The sequence below is a fragment of the Falco naumanni genome, chromosome 5, assembly GCF_017639655.2.
Source record: "Falco naumanni isolate bFalNau1 chromosome 5, bFalNau1.pat, whole genome shotgun sequence".
Taxonomy (NCBI): domain Eukaryota; kingdom Metazoa; phylum Chordata; class Aves; order Falconiformes; family Falconidae; genus Falco; species Falco naumanni.
In genome coordinates, this window is record NC_054058.1 from 72,108,302 (window position 1) to 72,123,978 (window position 15,677).

The 15,677-nt window shown below is 59.3% G+C and overlaps 1 protein-coding gene across 1 annotated transcript in view; it reads right to left on the reverse strand.

The window, feature by feature from the left end:
- The window catches only part of SND1 (staphylococcal nuclease and tudor domain containing 1), a 128,781-nt gene that overhangs the window by 106,282 nt on the left and 6,822 nt on the right, over positions 1-15,677 (reverse strand). Inside the window, exons 4-10 of the mRNA XM_040595037.1 lie at positions 13,291-13,369; positions 10,308-10,468; positions 10,034-10,125; positions 8,974-9,132; positions 8,441-8,547; positions 8,111-8,201; positions 2,175-2,288 (exon numbers count right to left, since the gene is read on the reverse strand). Coding sequence (XP_040450971.1) covers positions 2,175-2,288; positions 8,111-8,201; positions 8,441-8,547; positions 8,974-9,132; positions 10,034-10,125; positions 10,308-10,468; positions 13,291-13,369 — 803 coding nt within the window. The remainder of the gene's footprint in view (positions 1-2,174; positions 2,289-8,110; positions 8,202-8,440; positions 8,548-8,973; positions 9,133-10,033; positions 10,126-10,307; positions 10,469-13,290; positions 13,370-15,677) is intronic.

The following is a 15,677-nucleotide window of genomic DNA, read 5'->3' on the forward strand; positions in this document are numbered from 1 at the left end:
AGATTTGGCTGCAATCTGGTGACTTTGAGGCGCTGGGGCACCTGTAGTGATACTCCAGACTTGAGGAGGAGGGGGGAGAGGGGGGAACAGCCTATGTTTAGGGCATCCCCTGGGCATCCCCGTGCATGGCGGCAGGGCTAGCAGCAAGCCCAGCAGCTCCCAGTAGGCAAGGAGAAAGCAACCACCCGCGCGCCGGGGCTGCAGCGCCGAAGCAAGGGAAGGATTTTCAGGGAAGCCAGCAGTGCGGCGGGGGACAGCCGCCTTTCTGCAGTCTCCTTGGAGACCGCGATTGCTCCGCAAAGAAACTGTGCTCCTCCTGGCAGCTCTGCACAGTGCCGGTGGGACAGGAGGGAGCAGGTCCCCCCCACCACCAGCACCGGTGGCTGCCGTGCAAGCGTGCCACTTGGCTCATGGCAGCTCCCGTCCACCCGGTGCTGACGCCAGAGAAACAGCAGGAGGAAGAGGCTAATTTGGGAAGTTATTCATAATTCAGTGTGTACAAAACAAGGCGGCATCCTAGGAGGGAGGAATTTCCAAATTACTGTTCCCACAGCAACCCGGGCTCTGCCCCTGTGCACACCAACAGCTTGGGGAGCCGTGGCACGCGGTGCCATCGCCCGCCAGCACAGCAAAGCCAGCCCTCAGCACATCACTGCCGTGTGGGATAAAAAAAAAACCAGCCCTAGAAAAGGTGCCTTTCGTAAAATCCTGGATGAAGGCTGGTTCTCTGCTCCCGGCTGGAAAGCCCTCCTCTCGCCCGCAGGCGGGAGCGGCTCCTGCCATCCTGAGAGGTGTTAGATGAGGTTTCTGCTAGGAACAATGCGGGTGCTCGGCAGGGGTCTCAGCAGCTCATGAGTGCATCAACCATTAGGGGGGAACAAAATAAAAGAAAGAAAAAAGTGGCAAGCAGATAAATCCCTGCCCTAAGGAGCTTTTATACAGTTTCAGATCAGTTGCCACCATGCAAAGCCAGGCAGTGCCGCGCTCCCGGGCCCATGCCGCAGGTCACAGCCCTGCCAGCAGGTACCGGCTGCCCCCACCACCACCCGCTCCGCACTGAGAACAGGGCACAGGATCAAACCAGAACCCTGGCTCCCAGCCCAGCAGAGGTTCTTTGAGTGGAGGTGAAGAGGACTCAGCGTGGGACCTGCAGTCGTGTGGCAGAGCTTATTTTGGGCACTTTCATGTCACTGCCAAGTGCGGGACTTGAGGTCCAGTGCATGCCGGCTTGCAAGATGCTCAAACCAAGCACAGCAGAGACCAAACTGCATGAACAATACGGCACTTTCTGAAGACTTCAGTCACCGGGATTTCTCCATCAGATCTTGACGCTGCAGGTCTCTGGGAGTCAGACCTCAGCGCTCCTTTGAGCTAGATGACAAACGAGTCTGCTCCTTCCAGAGGCTCCCCGACCCCAGCCAGCCCCACGGTGGAGGGGAGAGATGCTCGGGGCGGCATAGCCGAGCACCTCGCTGAACGGCACAGCAGGGAGGAGAAGGAAAACCGAAGGATTTCGCACACATCGCATCATCTCCAGCAGCCCGGCAGCAACGGGCAAACATCAGGCTGCAGGGGAAGGGGAGGGCAGAGCTGCTGCTGCGCCGTGTGAGCAGAGGACCAGCCCCAGCCCAAAGCACGCAGTTGGCAAAGGACCTAAGGGTGCTGAGCAGCATCTCTACCGCTGCCCCTGTGACCATCCACCGAGGGGCATGAGTTTGCAGGACAGGCCACCCATCTGCCAGCATGCCCCTGAGCGGCGCTGCTGTCCCACCACGGACCACCTGCAGCCCCATGCCCTGGAAATGGGACTCTCCCACCTCCCCAGAGCAGAGAGCTGTGATGCACCTGCTGTACAGATTGGGAAACTGAGGCAGGGGATGAGGGATGCATCGGTCTCTCTGCAGCCATCAGAGCACAGGCTCAAACCCTCCCCAAGGCTCCTGCATCTCATGAGATGGGGCTCCCCCAAGAAGAAAAAGGGGGTACTTGGTGGGGGGAAGGGGGGTCAGGCCAGATGGAAGAGAAGCCTCATGGGGAGGGGACTCCATCCAGGGACGGCCACAGATGCCAGCGATTGCTGCCCACCAGAGATGTCACACCGGTAGGGCACAGAGCAGAGCACCCACCCAATCTCACCCCACGGTCACCTCCCCACTACACATCCCCACGGTCACCTGCGTGCTGTCCCCCTCCAGCCGGGGGGGTCGGATGCTGGACAGGTGAATGGTTTTGTGGTCCCCAGAGTTGAGCTTCACCACGATGGCATCCGCGTTCAGCACCTGCATCACCTGGGGAGTGAGAGAGGCCAAGGTGAACACCATGCCCACAGGCAGCACCAGCCCCAGAGCTGGGCACCGCCGTGACACTGGCATGCACCCCAACCCACCTGGGCTTCAGCCCCCAGCAGATGGCACAGAGTGAGCAGCTCCAACCCCATCCCCGGTGCCCAGTAGGTCACTGGAGCAAATGCCACTTGCCAGCACATCTGTGGTCCAGCTCTCTGAGCCCCAGGAACTCAGTGCTGGTCAGAGCCCCAGAGGGTCCCCAGACAGTGATGCTGCAGCACACCAGCACATTGCCAGCCAAGTGCCATCCTGTGCCAGGGCTCAGCCCCGCAGGGTTTCGCTTCAGAAACAAAACCAGAGAAGGGACTGGACCACGAGCATCGATTCCAGATGATGGACAAGCACACATAGAGAAGGGAGCACACCCCACAGCAGAGACTCTTCCACTCCACGATCATGCAACAGTGTGTCCTGGCTGGTGGTTCTCCACACATCCATAGAGCAAATTAATTAGAAAAACTGGTGGCAAAGGCAAGCAGGGCTGTGCAGGCAGGCAGAGGACAGCAGGGCTCAGGACACGCTGTTTTAATCTTCTCAGTTTTCATTAAATGCTGCTCTCCAGCACGGATCCAGCAGCAGCAGGCAGAGCAGGACAAGGCACCTCGGTGTATCCTGCTGGCAGGGCATGGACCTTCCCCTGCCTGCTCTTAGCGCAAATCCAGTCCCCCCAGGGCAAAAGATTCCCGTTATTGCTCACCCATAACAGGGGAGCAGAGCCCCACGCATCCCTCGCAAGCCGAGCCAGGGCTGAGGGGTAAGTGGAGGGACAAGTGCACAGCCTTGCTCCACTTGCAGCACTTTTTGCCCCAGCAAGCACATCAGTCCCTCAAAATGTGCTTAGCCAAAGGGATAACAGGATTATAGGAATTAAAATTAAAGCAGACATCGAGGACTGCCAGGGCTCCTCTCGGCCCAGCAAACCCCCCCAGGGGACATCCCTACCCAGGGACTCAGCTTCTCCTGGGATCCAGATCCTTTGTTTTTCATAGGCAGAAGGGAGCCCAAAGCAGTTTGCATGCTAAGTGGAGTAATCAAATCTCATGCTTCAGGGCATTCTCACTGCTGGGGGGTCAGGATGGGACCCCAGCAGCACACTGGGCATCTATCCCTTCCCTCCCACAGAAGGCTTAGAAAAAGCACGATGTGACGATAAGATGCTGCAGCCAGGGAAGCTGCAGGTCAAATCCGAGGGCAAATCCTGCGCTACATTACACATCCATCACGCGCACTCCATACTTCCATGTCAGAGCTGCAGGAGTGGCGGTCAGATCTCATTTGTCCTCTGGCAGGAGGCGGCAGCAGGGCAGGCAGCTGCCAGCTCCCAGCACCCCAGCCTCTGGCACAGCCCAGGATACAACTGGCAGCAGGGACTTGCCAAACACGCCTGGCCCTGAGCATCTCCATGCTAGCAGAACTTCCTGGCAGGACCCTTCACCAGGTTGACCTGGCTGCAAGGGGTCTCTGCAGGGGCACGGGATGCTGCAGGATGTGGCCCCTGGGGCACACCCAGTGCCGCAGGTCCCAGGCAGGGCAGCAGCAGGAGCCAGGGCAATCCCCAGGTACCCCTCCCTCCTCGGCTACCCAGTCCCCTCCTCCAGGCAGGAGCCACAGCTCTGGCAGCACCATCCCGTGCACAGAAGCAGAAGGTGCTTTGCAGCCCCCACCAGGGACCCCGTGGGCAGGAGGGTAGCACGTTGACAAGAGCAGCAAAACGGGAGACTCAGCACCCCCTCAGAGGCAGAGTCATTTTTCTTGCTAACAATTTCTCAGCTTGCTGTGGCCAGCTTCCCTTTTTGTATTTATTGTGGCTTCACCTGCCTCAGAAAGGCACTTTGATAAACGGATTGAAAGGATTAATATTTTTTTAAAAAATTTCTGCAGCTCCTTCTTGCGGAGCCTGCATGCTCCAGTACTGCCTCCTCCCCAACCCCCTAGGCCGTAGCCCTCACAGCACACCCAGGCTCCTGCAGCTCGGTGCACGGAGGGGACAGCTGGGTGATGGTCCTGTGGGCAGGTGGGCTCCAGCAACCCACCACTGAGCCCCACCAGGCTTGCTGCCATCACCGCTCCCCCGGGAGCAAGAAGGTCACAGCAGTGCCTCGGTCAATACTTTTCCATGCAAGAAGTTTCTTCTGACGGCAAGTGTTGATCCCAACAAGGTTTACGATTTTCCACCCGAGGGCTTTGCCTCAGCAGCTCTCCTGGGTGTTTAGGGGGCCAAGGACTCCCTGCAACTGGGGGCCACGGGGCTATTCCCCCAGCTGCCACTGTGCCCCACAGCTCCCCAGGGCAGCCTACTCCTGCCTGCTGTGCTCCCTGTAATGAGGGCAGCTCGTTAGTTCTCCTGGGAGAAGGTTCACAGCCAGGCTGCTGCACAGGGAGCATCCCCAAAGCCAGGAGCAAGGTCCTGCACCCTGACCTTGCAAGACGAGGATGGTGGTGCTTTGGGAGCTGGTGTCTAGCACCAAGAGAGAGGCCAGTGCTGCTCCCTGACCAGAAAACTGCTTTTTGAAGGGTTTTGGCAGTATCTGGCACTCAGCACAGGAGAAGAGCAGCTTCCAGGCTGGCTCTGGCAGATCCCGCTGAGATCCGAGACGATTTGGCCATGACGAAAGCTCCAAGCATTTTGCAAAGGAGAGGAAAAAAAAAAAAAAAAAAAACCAGGCACAGCTCATCCACAGCCACCTTCTCCAGCCTGCAAAGCGCTGAGGCCAGTGCATGGCAGGAGGCGATGCACAGCCCCAACAGCAAGCCTGGATGCAGCTCCACTCCCCCTTCCCAGCACGAGGGGGCTGATCCTGCCCCCCAGCAGGGAGACGGGATGACGCAGCCTCTCACAGCCCTCCAAGCCCCACGTACAAAGCTGTATTATAAACAACTTTTGGCAGAGGATAGTTCTCAGTGTAATGTATTCAACTCTAAGCAGCGCTGTCCCAAATCCCTGGGTGCTCTAAGACAAGCTGACGTAGGGAATTCAGGAAAAAGCATCCAGCCTCTTCACATTTCCATTCCACTACTTTTCTTCTTGCCGCTCACAAGCATCAAATCCACAATCAAGGCCAAGCCTTAATGTTTCCCTGAACCAACCCCTCTGCTCAAAGCACCGGCAGCTGACCGCGACGGCAGCGGGATCCAAAATTAGCCGGAGCTAATTTGCCACGGTTGCTCAACGGTGCCAAGACAGGTTGGGATCTTCCTCCTCCTCTCCCTGCCACCGCCCGCCCCCCCCCCCCCCCCCCCCCCCCAGCAGCTCCTACGTCAGCTCTGCTGCTGCAAACGAGCACCTCGGCGTTGTGCCGAGCACGGAGGCGGCTTCAGTGCCAGAGCAGCCGCTGCCCGCACCCAGACCCCTCTGCAGGGCGCTGGGAGGATGGATGGGGGCTCACGGTGCCCCTCAGGGAGCCCGAGCACGTGCCCAGCTCTGGCACCGCGAGGCGTGCGGGCATTTGTCCTGATTTTCCCTGTCACTTACAATTCCCAGGAAGTGAAAAAGACCAAAAACTGACACTGCAAAACTGACAGTGCCCCGGGGGGGCTTTGGCTGACAGCTCCCTAAACGCTGATTTGCACAGGCCTACATAAAGAGCCGGTTTTAACTGAAGGCGGAGAAACTCTGTGTCTCCTCCCCATGAAGCGGGACAGCATCGTGGTGTTCACTGTGTCTGGGGGCTCTTACTGCAGAGCCAAGGCAGCCAAACAGCACTGGAGCAGACCCCAGGCTGCAGCGACCTGGGAGACTGAGTGCTCCCCAGCTGGGGCGGACCTCAGCAGAGCAAGGGGCTGTGCCCAGGACCAAGGACCATCCTGCACACCCTGCCCCAGGAACCTAAGTGGGATGCGGCCTGTACATTGGGGTCCCCTCTGCTCCATGACACCAGGGGTGGATTCCCACTGCTCCTGGGGTGACGGCTGTCCTATGGCAATGCCCAGCACCAGGGCTAGAGATGCCGCTGAGCCCCAAACCCCCAGCAGACACCATTGCAGGGCCTGGGATGAGAGACCTGCCTGCCGCTGGTGGCAGTTCTCCACCAGCGTCCCAGCCCGCACACAAGCTATTCAACAACATAACGGGCATTTTTGAAATGCCAGGAGCATCCACCCGCCCCCTCCACCAGCCCTCCGCAAGCTGCTGAGCAAAGCGTGACTAACGGCCCCCGTGCCGGCTCCTGGCACAGGCTCCGGCGGCAGCTCCTGCCAGTGGCAGGGTGGCACTTCCGAGCACGCCAGCGCCTTCGCACGGCCGTCCCGGTGCCCGCAGCAGCCTTTGCCCAGGTGTTATTTCTCACCACAGTAGCAGCATCTTGGGTAGGGACCAAACGTGATCCTTCTCCCCGGGGACAGGCTCACACTTCTGGGCTTCTCGGACACCCTGTGGGCTGGGCACTCAGGCTCCATTCATATGCCACTCGAAGAGGAAAAGCCCAGAAAACCCTTCACCGCCTGGGGAAGCTGGTGGGATGTTTTGGGGGACCCCTGCTAACACTGCTATCAGCCATATCTGAGCTGACCAGCAGGCGTTTGCAGAGAAGGGAGTAATCTCAGAGTTAAGGCATGAGCCACTGCCTGCCCAGGCGCATCCCAGAGAACAGGAGCTGCTGTGTAGATCCTGGTGACAGCACCGCACGCCGAGATAATCCAGCTGGTTGCACTGCACAGCTGAGACTGGACTGGCCAGCCGCAAGAGCTCCTGCTCTGCCCTGCCTGGCAGCTCTGGAGCTGGCCCAGCCCCAGGCTCTGCTGTCCTGCAGCGTCAGGGCAGCTGGCAGCCCCCTCAAGGCAGGGAAGGAGCAGCCCCCCCAGAGCAGCCAGGCTTTCCCCCATGCCTGCAAAGCAGGGGTGTCCAAGCATGACCCCAGCAGGGATGAAGCAGCTGGAAGGATGCTCCAGGGCAGGATCAAACCCGAGCACAGGGGGAAGCACAGGGGTTAAGCTGACTTTCTAAGAAATCCGGTTGTTGCACATTTCTCAGGATTTCCACCAGAACAGAAGCCCCCTGGGCTACAGCTGCTGCGCTGGGCGAGCCAGCAGCGCCACCTAGCGGGCTGCTACCCCCGGCTCCTCCGCAGCGGTGCCCGGACCCCGCCGCAGCCCACTGCCCCAGCCAGCCCTGCCCCGGTGAGATGCCCCTCCGCAGGGATGCCCATCTGGGACAGGGGCACCAGGTCAGCCCCACACAGCTTCCCTCACATTCTCCCTTCTCCATCGGCTGTGCACTCTGAACCAGGCCAGTGCAGGGGTAGGCACGGTTTCTGTGTGCCAGGAACACTGGCACTGTGGCACTGGGGCATCCCTGGAGCTGCTCTCATGCACGGGGCTAGCAAGGCCCTGGAGCCTGCAGCCAGGGGCTCTGCCCACGGAGCCCCACAGTTCCACACCAGCAGCCCCCGGGATCGGGGCACCTGACACCGCACTGGAAACGTAAGCATTAGAGGGAAGCAAGTCTCTGCTGAGCCCAAACACCCTTTGGCAGGCAGGGCGAGAGCATCTCCATGACACCATCAGCCAGAGTGAAGCCCCAGGGCACCCACCAGCCCATCCCCATGAACCGTGGCCCCTTCCCCTCCCCTCTGCTTTGTTTCCCCTCTTCCCATCCCAGGCCTGCCCAAGATCCCAGCGTGCACTGGACAGTCGTGCACCACAGTCCATGGCAGGGATGTAGCTCAAGCACAACCCTCTGGGGTCTGTCCAAGCACCCACCACCAGGCACCCTGCCCCAGCACAGGCAGAGCCTACCTGCCCCGTCCCCTGCCCTGCCACCCACTCACCTTAGCGACAAACTGCTTGTCCTTCTGATCCAAGTTTGCCGTGGGGGCCACATAGTCCCTCCAGATCCTCAGCTTGCGCTCTTTAGCGAACCTGGCAGGAGGGGGTGACAGACATGATGCCCAGGCTGGCATCCCCAGAAGGGACGACTGTGCCATATGTTAAATTGTCCCACAAAACCCTGGCAGAGACAGTGGGGCTGGCGCAAGCTTGCAAGGGAAGATCACACCTACCTCCCACCCAGGAGATGTAGATGGGGAGAGGGGGCTGGAGTCACCCCAGGCACCCTACAGGTGCAGCTCAGAGCACAAGCACCCCAGCACCAGACTCACCTTTCAGCTGCACGCAGCTTGTCAGCACCACGGGTGTAGACAGCGATGGACCAGTCCACACAGCGGGCAAAGCCCTCCTTCAGCAAGAGCTCGGTGATGTTCCCGTTCTGCAGGGAAGGGGAGGAGGCACATGCTCAGCAGCAGGGGACGCAGCATCAGCATCTACGCCTGTGTCCCCAAGGAGAGCTGGCATACCCCTGCCCCGCTGTGAGGTGGGGCTCACTTTCCCCACTCAGCCCCTTAGATGTCACAGGTCCTCAGAGAGCCCTGCAAGGTCTGGCCACCACACTTGGTGCCCCCAGGGCTACTGGTGACCTCCTCAGCAATACCCACTGCTCCTTGCGGGCTGCTCAGATGGACCATGGTCTCCCACATCCACAACTAAAGAGCCCACAAATCCCAGCTGCCCTGAGCTGCCACCAGAGGCACCAGGACCTTGTGACCACCTTGAGCATCTCCAGCAAGTGATGATCAACAGTCTGCCAGCCCACTGGGACCCTCTCCCACCCCTTGCCACTGTCAGTCCCACTTGCCGGGTGCAGGATGGTGCCCAGGATGTTCTGGTTGTGGCAGCTCTCCAGGACGATCTGTACGTCCCTCTGCAGCAGCCGTGACTCTGTGAAGAACTTCGCTTCAGCTGCAAACGGCTCAGGGACTTCAGGGGCATCCGCCTCCCGCTTGAATGTGGGGCACTGCGGCAGAGGGGGAACAGTCAGGGCACGGGCTGGCACCTAAAGCCTCGGCAAGGGGGTGGGAACCTCCCTGGGGAGGGAGGGAGGCTGCATGCAGCCCCTGTGCTCCAGCTGTAGCTTCTGGGAGACAGGCCGGGGTCTGCGCACTGGGGTCTGCACACCGATGCTTTTGTGCCACATTGCACTGACACAGCCCTTTAACCGCCCTGGCAAACACCGCTAGGATCAAACCAGGACACGGGGACCAGCTCCCAGCGTAACTGCACCCAGGGTGCATCCACGCTGCATCAGACAGGCAAGGAGGGAAGGGGGGAAGGCTCTGGTGCTTCAGCAACAGCAGCGTGAGAGGGAACGGAGGCAGGCAGGGATGCTCTGCCCCAGACACCCCAGGAGCCCCCAGCCCTTGGCATCAGCCTCCTGGCACAGCGGGGGAGCCGAGCTCTCTGGTCCACGCACCAGTGGTCACCTCGATGCCAGCAAAGCACGGACGGCCGCTGACCCAGCGACCAGATCCCTGCAGGGTGTCCGACAGCACAAAAATCAGGCTGCTGCCAGACCTGGCAGCACAGAGCTGGTACCTGCCTAACCTAAACCTGCTCCCATCCCCGCAGGGACACCCCGCACTGGCACACACACAACTATGAACTGCAAGCAGCTTGTTACGGGAAGGTGCGTGCAGGATGACACAGCAGGCAATGAGGCAGCTGTATCCCGGCCTCCATCCCTCCCTGCCCCGGCCTCGTGAGCCTGGCAGCTGGGGCAGCAGGCAGGTACCGGTGCAGCCCCTGCACCAGTACTAGAGGGCTCAGAGGAGGATGCACAACAAACGATAGTGCAAATTCAGGAGGGAACTTGCTGCAAAGAGGACTGATGAGCATGCCTGCCAGTGGCCAAGCCTCACCTTGATCCCCGAGAGCATGACGGTGACCAGGTAGTAATCAGGGAGGAGGAGGGCTCTCACCACGCTACCATCCCGGACGTGCTCTATGATGGCTGCAGAGCAAAAGCAGAGAGGTTGGTCCTGCAGAGGAGGGGCTCATTGGGAGCCACAGAGGGTGCCGGGTACAGCACCCCGCAGGCAGCCAGCTCCCAAGGCCACAGGCGGACAGCAGAGGATGGAGGGCAGGGGCGACCCCAGCACCCAGCAGTGAAGGCCAGAGTTGGTGCCAGCTTACCATTGACTGGCTTCTGGTGCATGGAGTCCACGAAGTGTCGCGGGTTTTCGATTGTATACTTGAGATCTCGGATAGTGTGGGAGCCTGTCCCCTCACTCCACATCCCCTTCTTGGCACTCTTGGCCTGCTCTTCCAGCTCCGCCAGCCTGCTCTGCTCAGGGCTGCAAGGACAGGATGAGATGGGGGTGAGGCCGGGCTCCAGGCACAAAGGACACTGCTGGTTCCTGCATGTTTTATCACCAGGAACGTCCATCTTCAGGCACTTTTCTGGATGCTTTAGTGATTTAATCACTTACATTTAGAAAAGGTACCGCCTGGGTGAGCTGGTGAGCAATGCTTTGTACCGCTGACAGCAACAACCAGTAAATCAAACTAAGTTTCTCCAGCACCACAGCACAGAGGCTGCACCATCGATGTCTGAATACCCCCTGCTAGAAGCACCGCCTCTGATAGCATGGGCTAAACCTCCCAAGACAACCCTCTGAGGCTGCTTTTGTGCCCCACCGATAGAAAGGCAGCCTCAGGGAGACAGGGACCCAGCATGGCAAGAGCATGCTTTGGGAGAAGAGGAACGACAAACCCAGGTACACGGCTCATGTGCCATACCAAACCACAGCTGTCCCCAGTCCTGCAGGCACAGGTGGCTGCCAAAGGCAGAGTGCAGCAACAGCTGCTTCCCAGCGCTGGCGGCCAGCCCTGCTGTGCACGGTCCTAACTCAAACAAATTTGGTGATATTTTCATAGCATTCCTCAGCTTCAGGCAGAGCTGCAACCTGATGAATCTCAGATTCACTGCAGAAGCACTCTACTCAAGTAGCTGATAAGCGAGGGGCTGAGAGTCACCTCATGCACCCGTTAATTAACATACCCTTTGAATTAGGAGAGCAAATGCGGAGCAGCAACACGCTCCAGGCGACATTTAACTGCAGGAAGCTCAGTCCTGCGCTAACTGTGCTGCTGCATCAGCCCCGTCACACTGGTGATGGAGCTCATGGCAGCAGCATCGCCCAGCCTCAGAGGCTGCATGTCCTGTTCCTGCACTGTCACCACGGGGGTCAGGGTGACCGGCCCCACCAGGCATGCTGCCCGCTGGGTGCACTTGCAGGAGGAAGTTGAAGGAGCAAAGCAGCAGAACCCCAGGAGCTCAAAGCCACCAGAAGGTCCCAATGGGACTGCCCAAGTCACCCCAGCACAAGTAGCGGACAACAGCACCCAACCTGCACCCCAATTTCCTTCCCTCTGGCACAACAGACCAGTCCAGAAGCACCTGAAAGTCCCAGGCAGCAAATACACAGGGGACCTCAGCCACCTCTCTGGCTGGAGCAAGGGGGTCCCCACACAGCAGGAGTGGGGCGGCTCTGCTCTCCTCAGCTGCGCTGCCACACGACTGTCCTCCCACGGGGTCAGTGGTGTGGCCACAGCCAACGCAAGCCTGCAGTGAAGCCAGGCGAGGGGGCTTTCCTGGGGAAGGCTGGCTGGAAAGCAGAGATGAGCACAGAGGAACCAAGTCAGGGCTGGGGTCCTGCCTGGCTCATCACCCTGTTTTCCAGGTGCCTGGGGAAGCACCAGCCCCGGCGGCTAAGGGCCATCCCTATGGCCGTGCAGGCACAGCTTCCTTCGGGGGTCGCAGCTGCGCAGCCACGAGCAGTGGCAGCCAACACAGCCTGGCTGCTCACAACCAGCCTTGCGTGGGCTCACGGTCCCCCTTTGGCACAAGTCGCAGCAGGGTCCCAGGGAGACATTTCCAACAGGAAGCAAGAGAAAGTCAGTGCAAAACCCCATCAGACTGGCAGGCAGAGGCTTTCCTCCTTCGCTCCACCTCTGCAGCTCAAAAGGCAAGTGGGAGGCACAGAACCAGGACAGGGCAATGACAGCCGGCTCTGGCTGAACCCCGTTCATCCTACAAACACTGCTGGTCCTCGCCAGGCTCCACCACCAGTGCTGCACACACGCCCCCACCAGATTCTCATCTCCAGCCCCAACAGCCCCACAGGCTGGTGGCTTCTGCAGCCCCTCCAGCACAGCTGCAGCAGCTTTTGTGCCTCTCTCTGGCATCACTGCCCCGCAGTGGTCCCCAACCATGCTAAAGGAGAGCCGCTGAACTCTGCCAGCAGCACCCAGAGCCCATCAGCATGCTTTCCAAGGGCATGGGACAGGGACTGCGTCCCCAGGCAGGCAGCAAGCAGGATCCACCAGCACTCAAGGCTTCAGCCCTGGCAAGCCTGGGTATAAAACAACCCATCCATGCTCTTGGCAATGCTCGCTCTGTTTACTCATCATACCTGTTTACAGGCTGCATTACCAAAAACGCCGGGTGGAAAGCATCCAAGTGCGCCAGGAACAGTTTTAGGAAGAAACACAGCGAGCTTCCAGCCCAGCAGGCATAGGGATGGAAATAGCGTACCATCGGTATTTATAGCAGCACCACAGAAACAACTCACACCCCTGGGACAGGATACTCAGCGCCTGGGGCCATACACAGCCGATGCCAGGCTTTTCCCTTACTCTGGGATGCAACGGGGCCAGGGCAAAGCACTGGCATCACCTCCAGTGGCATCGGCACATGCATCGCACCACCCAGATGTAGGACAAGGGGCAGGAACACCACAGCACCACCTCTCTAGCACGAATGAAAACACCTCAGCTCTATGCCAGGCATCATCTTCCAGCAACCAAGAGCTTCAGAAGTTTTTCTGCTCTGCAACCCAGGGCCACAGCTCTGGTACTTCAGCATCCAAGGCAAGACGACACCAGGCTCTCATACCCCAGCCCCTCACCAGCCCAAAGAAAACAGGGTCACTGTGCTAGGACACCGACACCTGCGAAGCCCAGGCACCACAGAGAGATGAGAAGCAGGGGCTGGTGCCCGGCCCAAGCCAAGGAACCCAACAGCTCTGTGCCCAGGTAAATAACTGCAGAGAATCAGTGTGGATGCACAGCACGGGCTCACCGGGGCAGCACAGGAATGCAGCCACATACGTACTTGTTGGCTCGGATCCCTTCCCGGCGGGAGGCCAGCCCTTCGGCCACGAGGGACTCAGCAATGTTCTCACCGCTTGTGTCTGTGGAGAGAGGAGTCAGTAAGACAAGCCATCAGCACGCAGGAGAGCTCGGAGGCACACAGACCTCTGTTCTGGAAAGCATTCCCAGAACAATTCCAGCTAACAAATGCCAGAGCAACCCAGGAACAAAATGCTCCCATCACTAGCCCAGCGTCCCTGCAGCATGCAGCCTTCGTGATGCATTGAGCGGAGCAGTCCAGGGCTGTCCTGGGGACACCCTTTCCCGCAGACCAGGGCAAAGCAAGTGGGAAGGTGGCGCATTGCTCTGATGCACTACTGGGCTGCAAGGCTTGGCATCACCGAGGACCACCTCTGTGGGAAGGGGACATCCTCAGGTCCCCAAGGAGGCAGGCAATGCCCTCCCAGCACCAAAGGGGCTCTCTGGATTTCCAACGAAGGCTGTGCTGCCAGTATGGCCTGTGACAGGTCCCTCTGCACAAGACATCCTTCCTCTGCAAAAACATGGAGGTTTCCAGAGTTACCAGAAGCCAGAGTCCCTGGGAAGGTGGGGGACAAATGCCATGGTCTGGGGGGATCCTGGGCCAGGGAGAGCAGATAAAGAGGAAGATTTGGGCAAAATCTTCCAGCTGCCCATGCAGAAGGGAGGGAGCAGAGTTGTACAGCCCTAAGCAGCAGTGTGAGGTGGCCAGGGAGGGGTTCCAGCCAGTGCCCCCTTCCACAGCACCTCCGCTCCAGCTTGGCTACCACCAGCAAGCAATGACAAGCCCCTACCCCTCCCAAAGCCCCCACTCCTCCAAAGCCCAGAGCCGCAGACAGTTACTGCATCGCTGCCAGGGAAGGTGTCGCAACGTTTCCGCATTAATAGTATTTAAACCTTGACAAACTTCATCAGGAAACATTTTATGCTTCGTTTCTCACCTCCGCGATGTGACAGCCTGGGATTTAAGAATAAGGACGACACCTACGCAGGAGGCACAGCATAAGAGCCCTTAACGTGGCAGACAACAAGGCTGCAGATGACTGAAAGGGAGCACTTCACTGATCGCAGTGTTGCAGAACAACAAAACCCCTTTCAAGGTCGATTTGTTGCACAATGCACTGTCAGGACCTGCCACGCTTCCTGCTAAAGGACAGCTCATGGGGTGGGAAAGCAGCAAGGAGCAGCTACTCTCTGAGGAGGGGATCACCATCCCAAAGGGCTTCCCAGACCCCCAGCCCGTGAGCAAACTGGAAGCTCAGGAATGAGCACAGACGCAACTTTGATACCTAGTTACTCGCAGTCTCAGGGGACAGGTTCATCATGGCAGCACGTAGGGTTCTGCTCCCCTTTTTCACAGTCTGGGGACCGTGGGGGTCTCACGGTTCCACACTGGAGGGGGACCCCCACAGGGACACAGGAGGTGCTGGCTGGAGTGCACCAGGATGCAGCAGCAATGGGAATCTAGCCCTGGGTTGTCCTTGCAGCAGCGATGATGTGCAGGTGGAAAGGGGGTCTAAGCAGGGCTACTGCCCACCCTGGCCACATCCAGTTGAGTCAGAAAACCTCTGAGGAGAGAGCTTCAGCCTCCCCAGGGAGCTGCATGGCCACCAACGCACCTGCTGAGCCTCTGCAGCAGGGAGGCAGGAGCCAGCAGCGATGCTGGGCTCTCTGGCCATGCAGTGGAGCTGACGGTTGGCAATCCTCATCTTGCCCAGCCAGAGGCACTGGCAACTCCTGCCACAGACCCAGAGGGAGCCTCTCCCTGCACATTACGGGCCAGCTCCTTTATCCCTGCGCCTCCATGCAAACCCCCCTTGCTCTGTTCACGCCATGCTGCCTCAGGACAAGCCCCGTCTGTGGCGGTGAGCAAGTCCCAGCCATTTGCTCTTCGAACCAAGCTCCTGCTTGCACCACAGGAAAAGCTCCGAGTGCCACAGTGACGCCAGGGGACATAACTGGAGACAAAGATGCCTCACGACACCTGCTCAGCCTCTCCAGCCCAGCCCTGCACAGCCAAGCCACAAGCAGCAGAGTCTGCAGGGACATGGGGCCGAGAGCACCTGAGCTCCCAGTCTGTACTGGAGCTACCCCAGAGGATGCACACCCAAAATTCAGTAGCCCCTGAGCTCCTTTACAGCCCCTTGCACAAGCCTGGTCCTCCCTTCCTTCCCCAACTGCAACGAGTTACCCCGCTGAGCCTCCCATGGGAGAGGAGGCTTCCAGGGCACCAGGGATGAGACTGACCTGTACCCTGGTCGTATCCCAAATATCCCACTCGTGGAGCTGTCCCGGCTCCACGCTGAGCACAGAGGTACGTGGTTCACTCTGTGCATCTCTTGCCCCTGTGCTGAGCTGGTACATTCATCT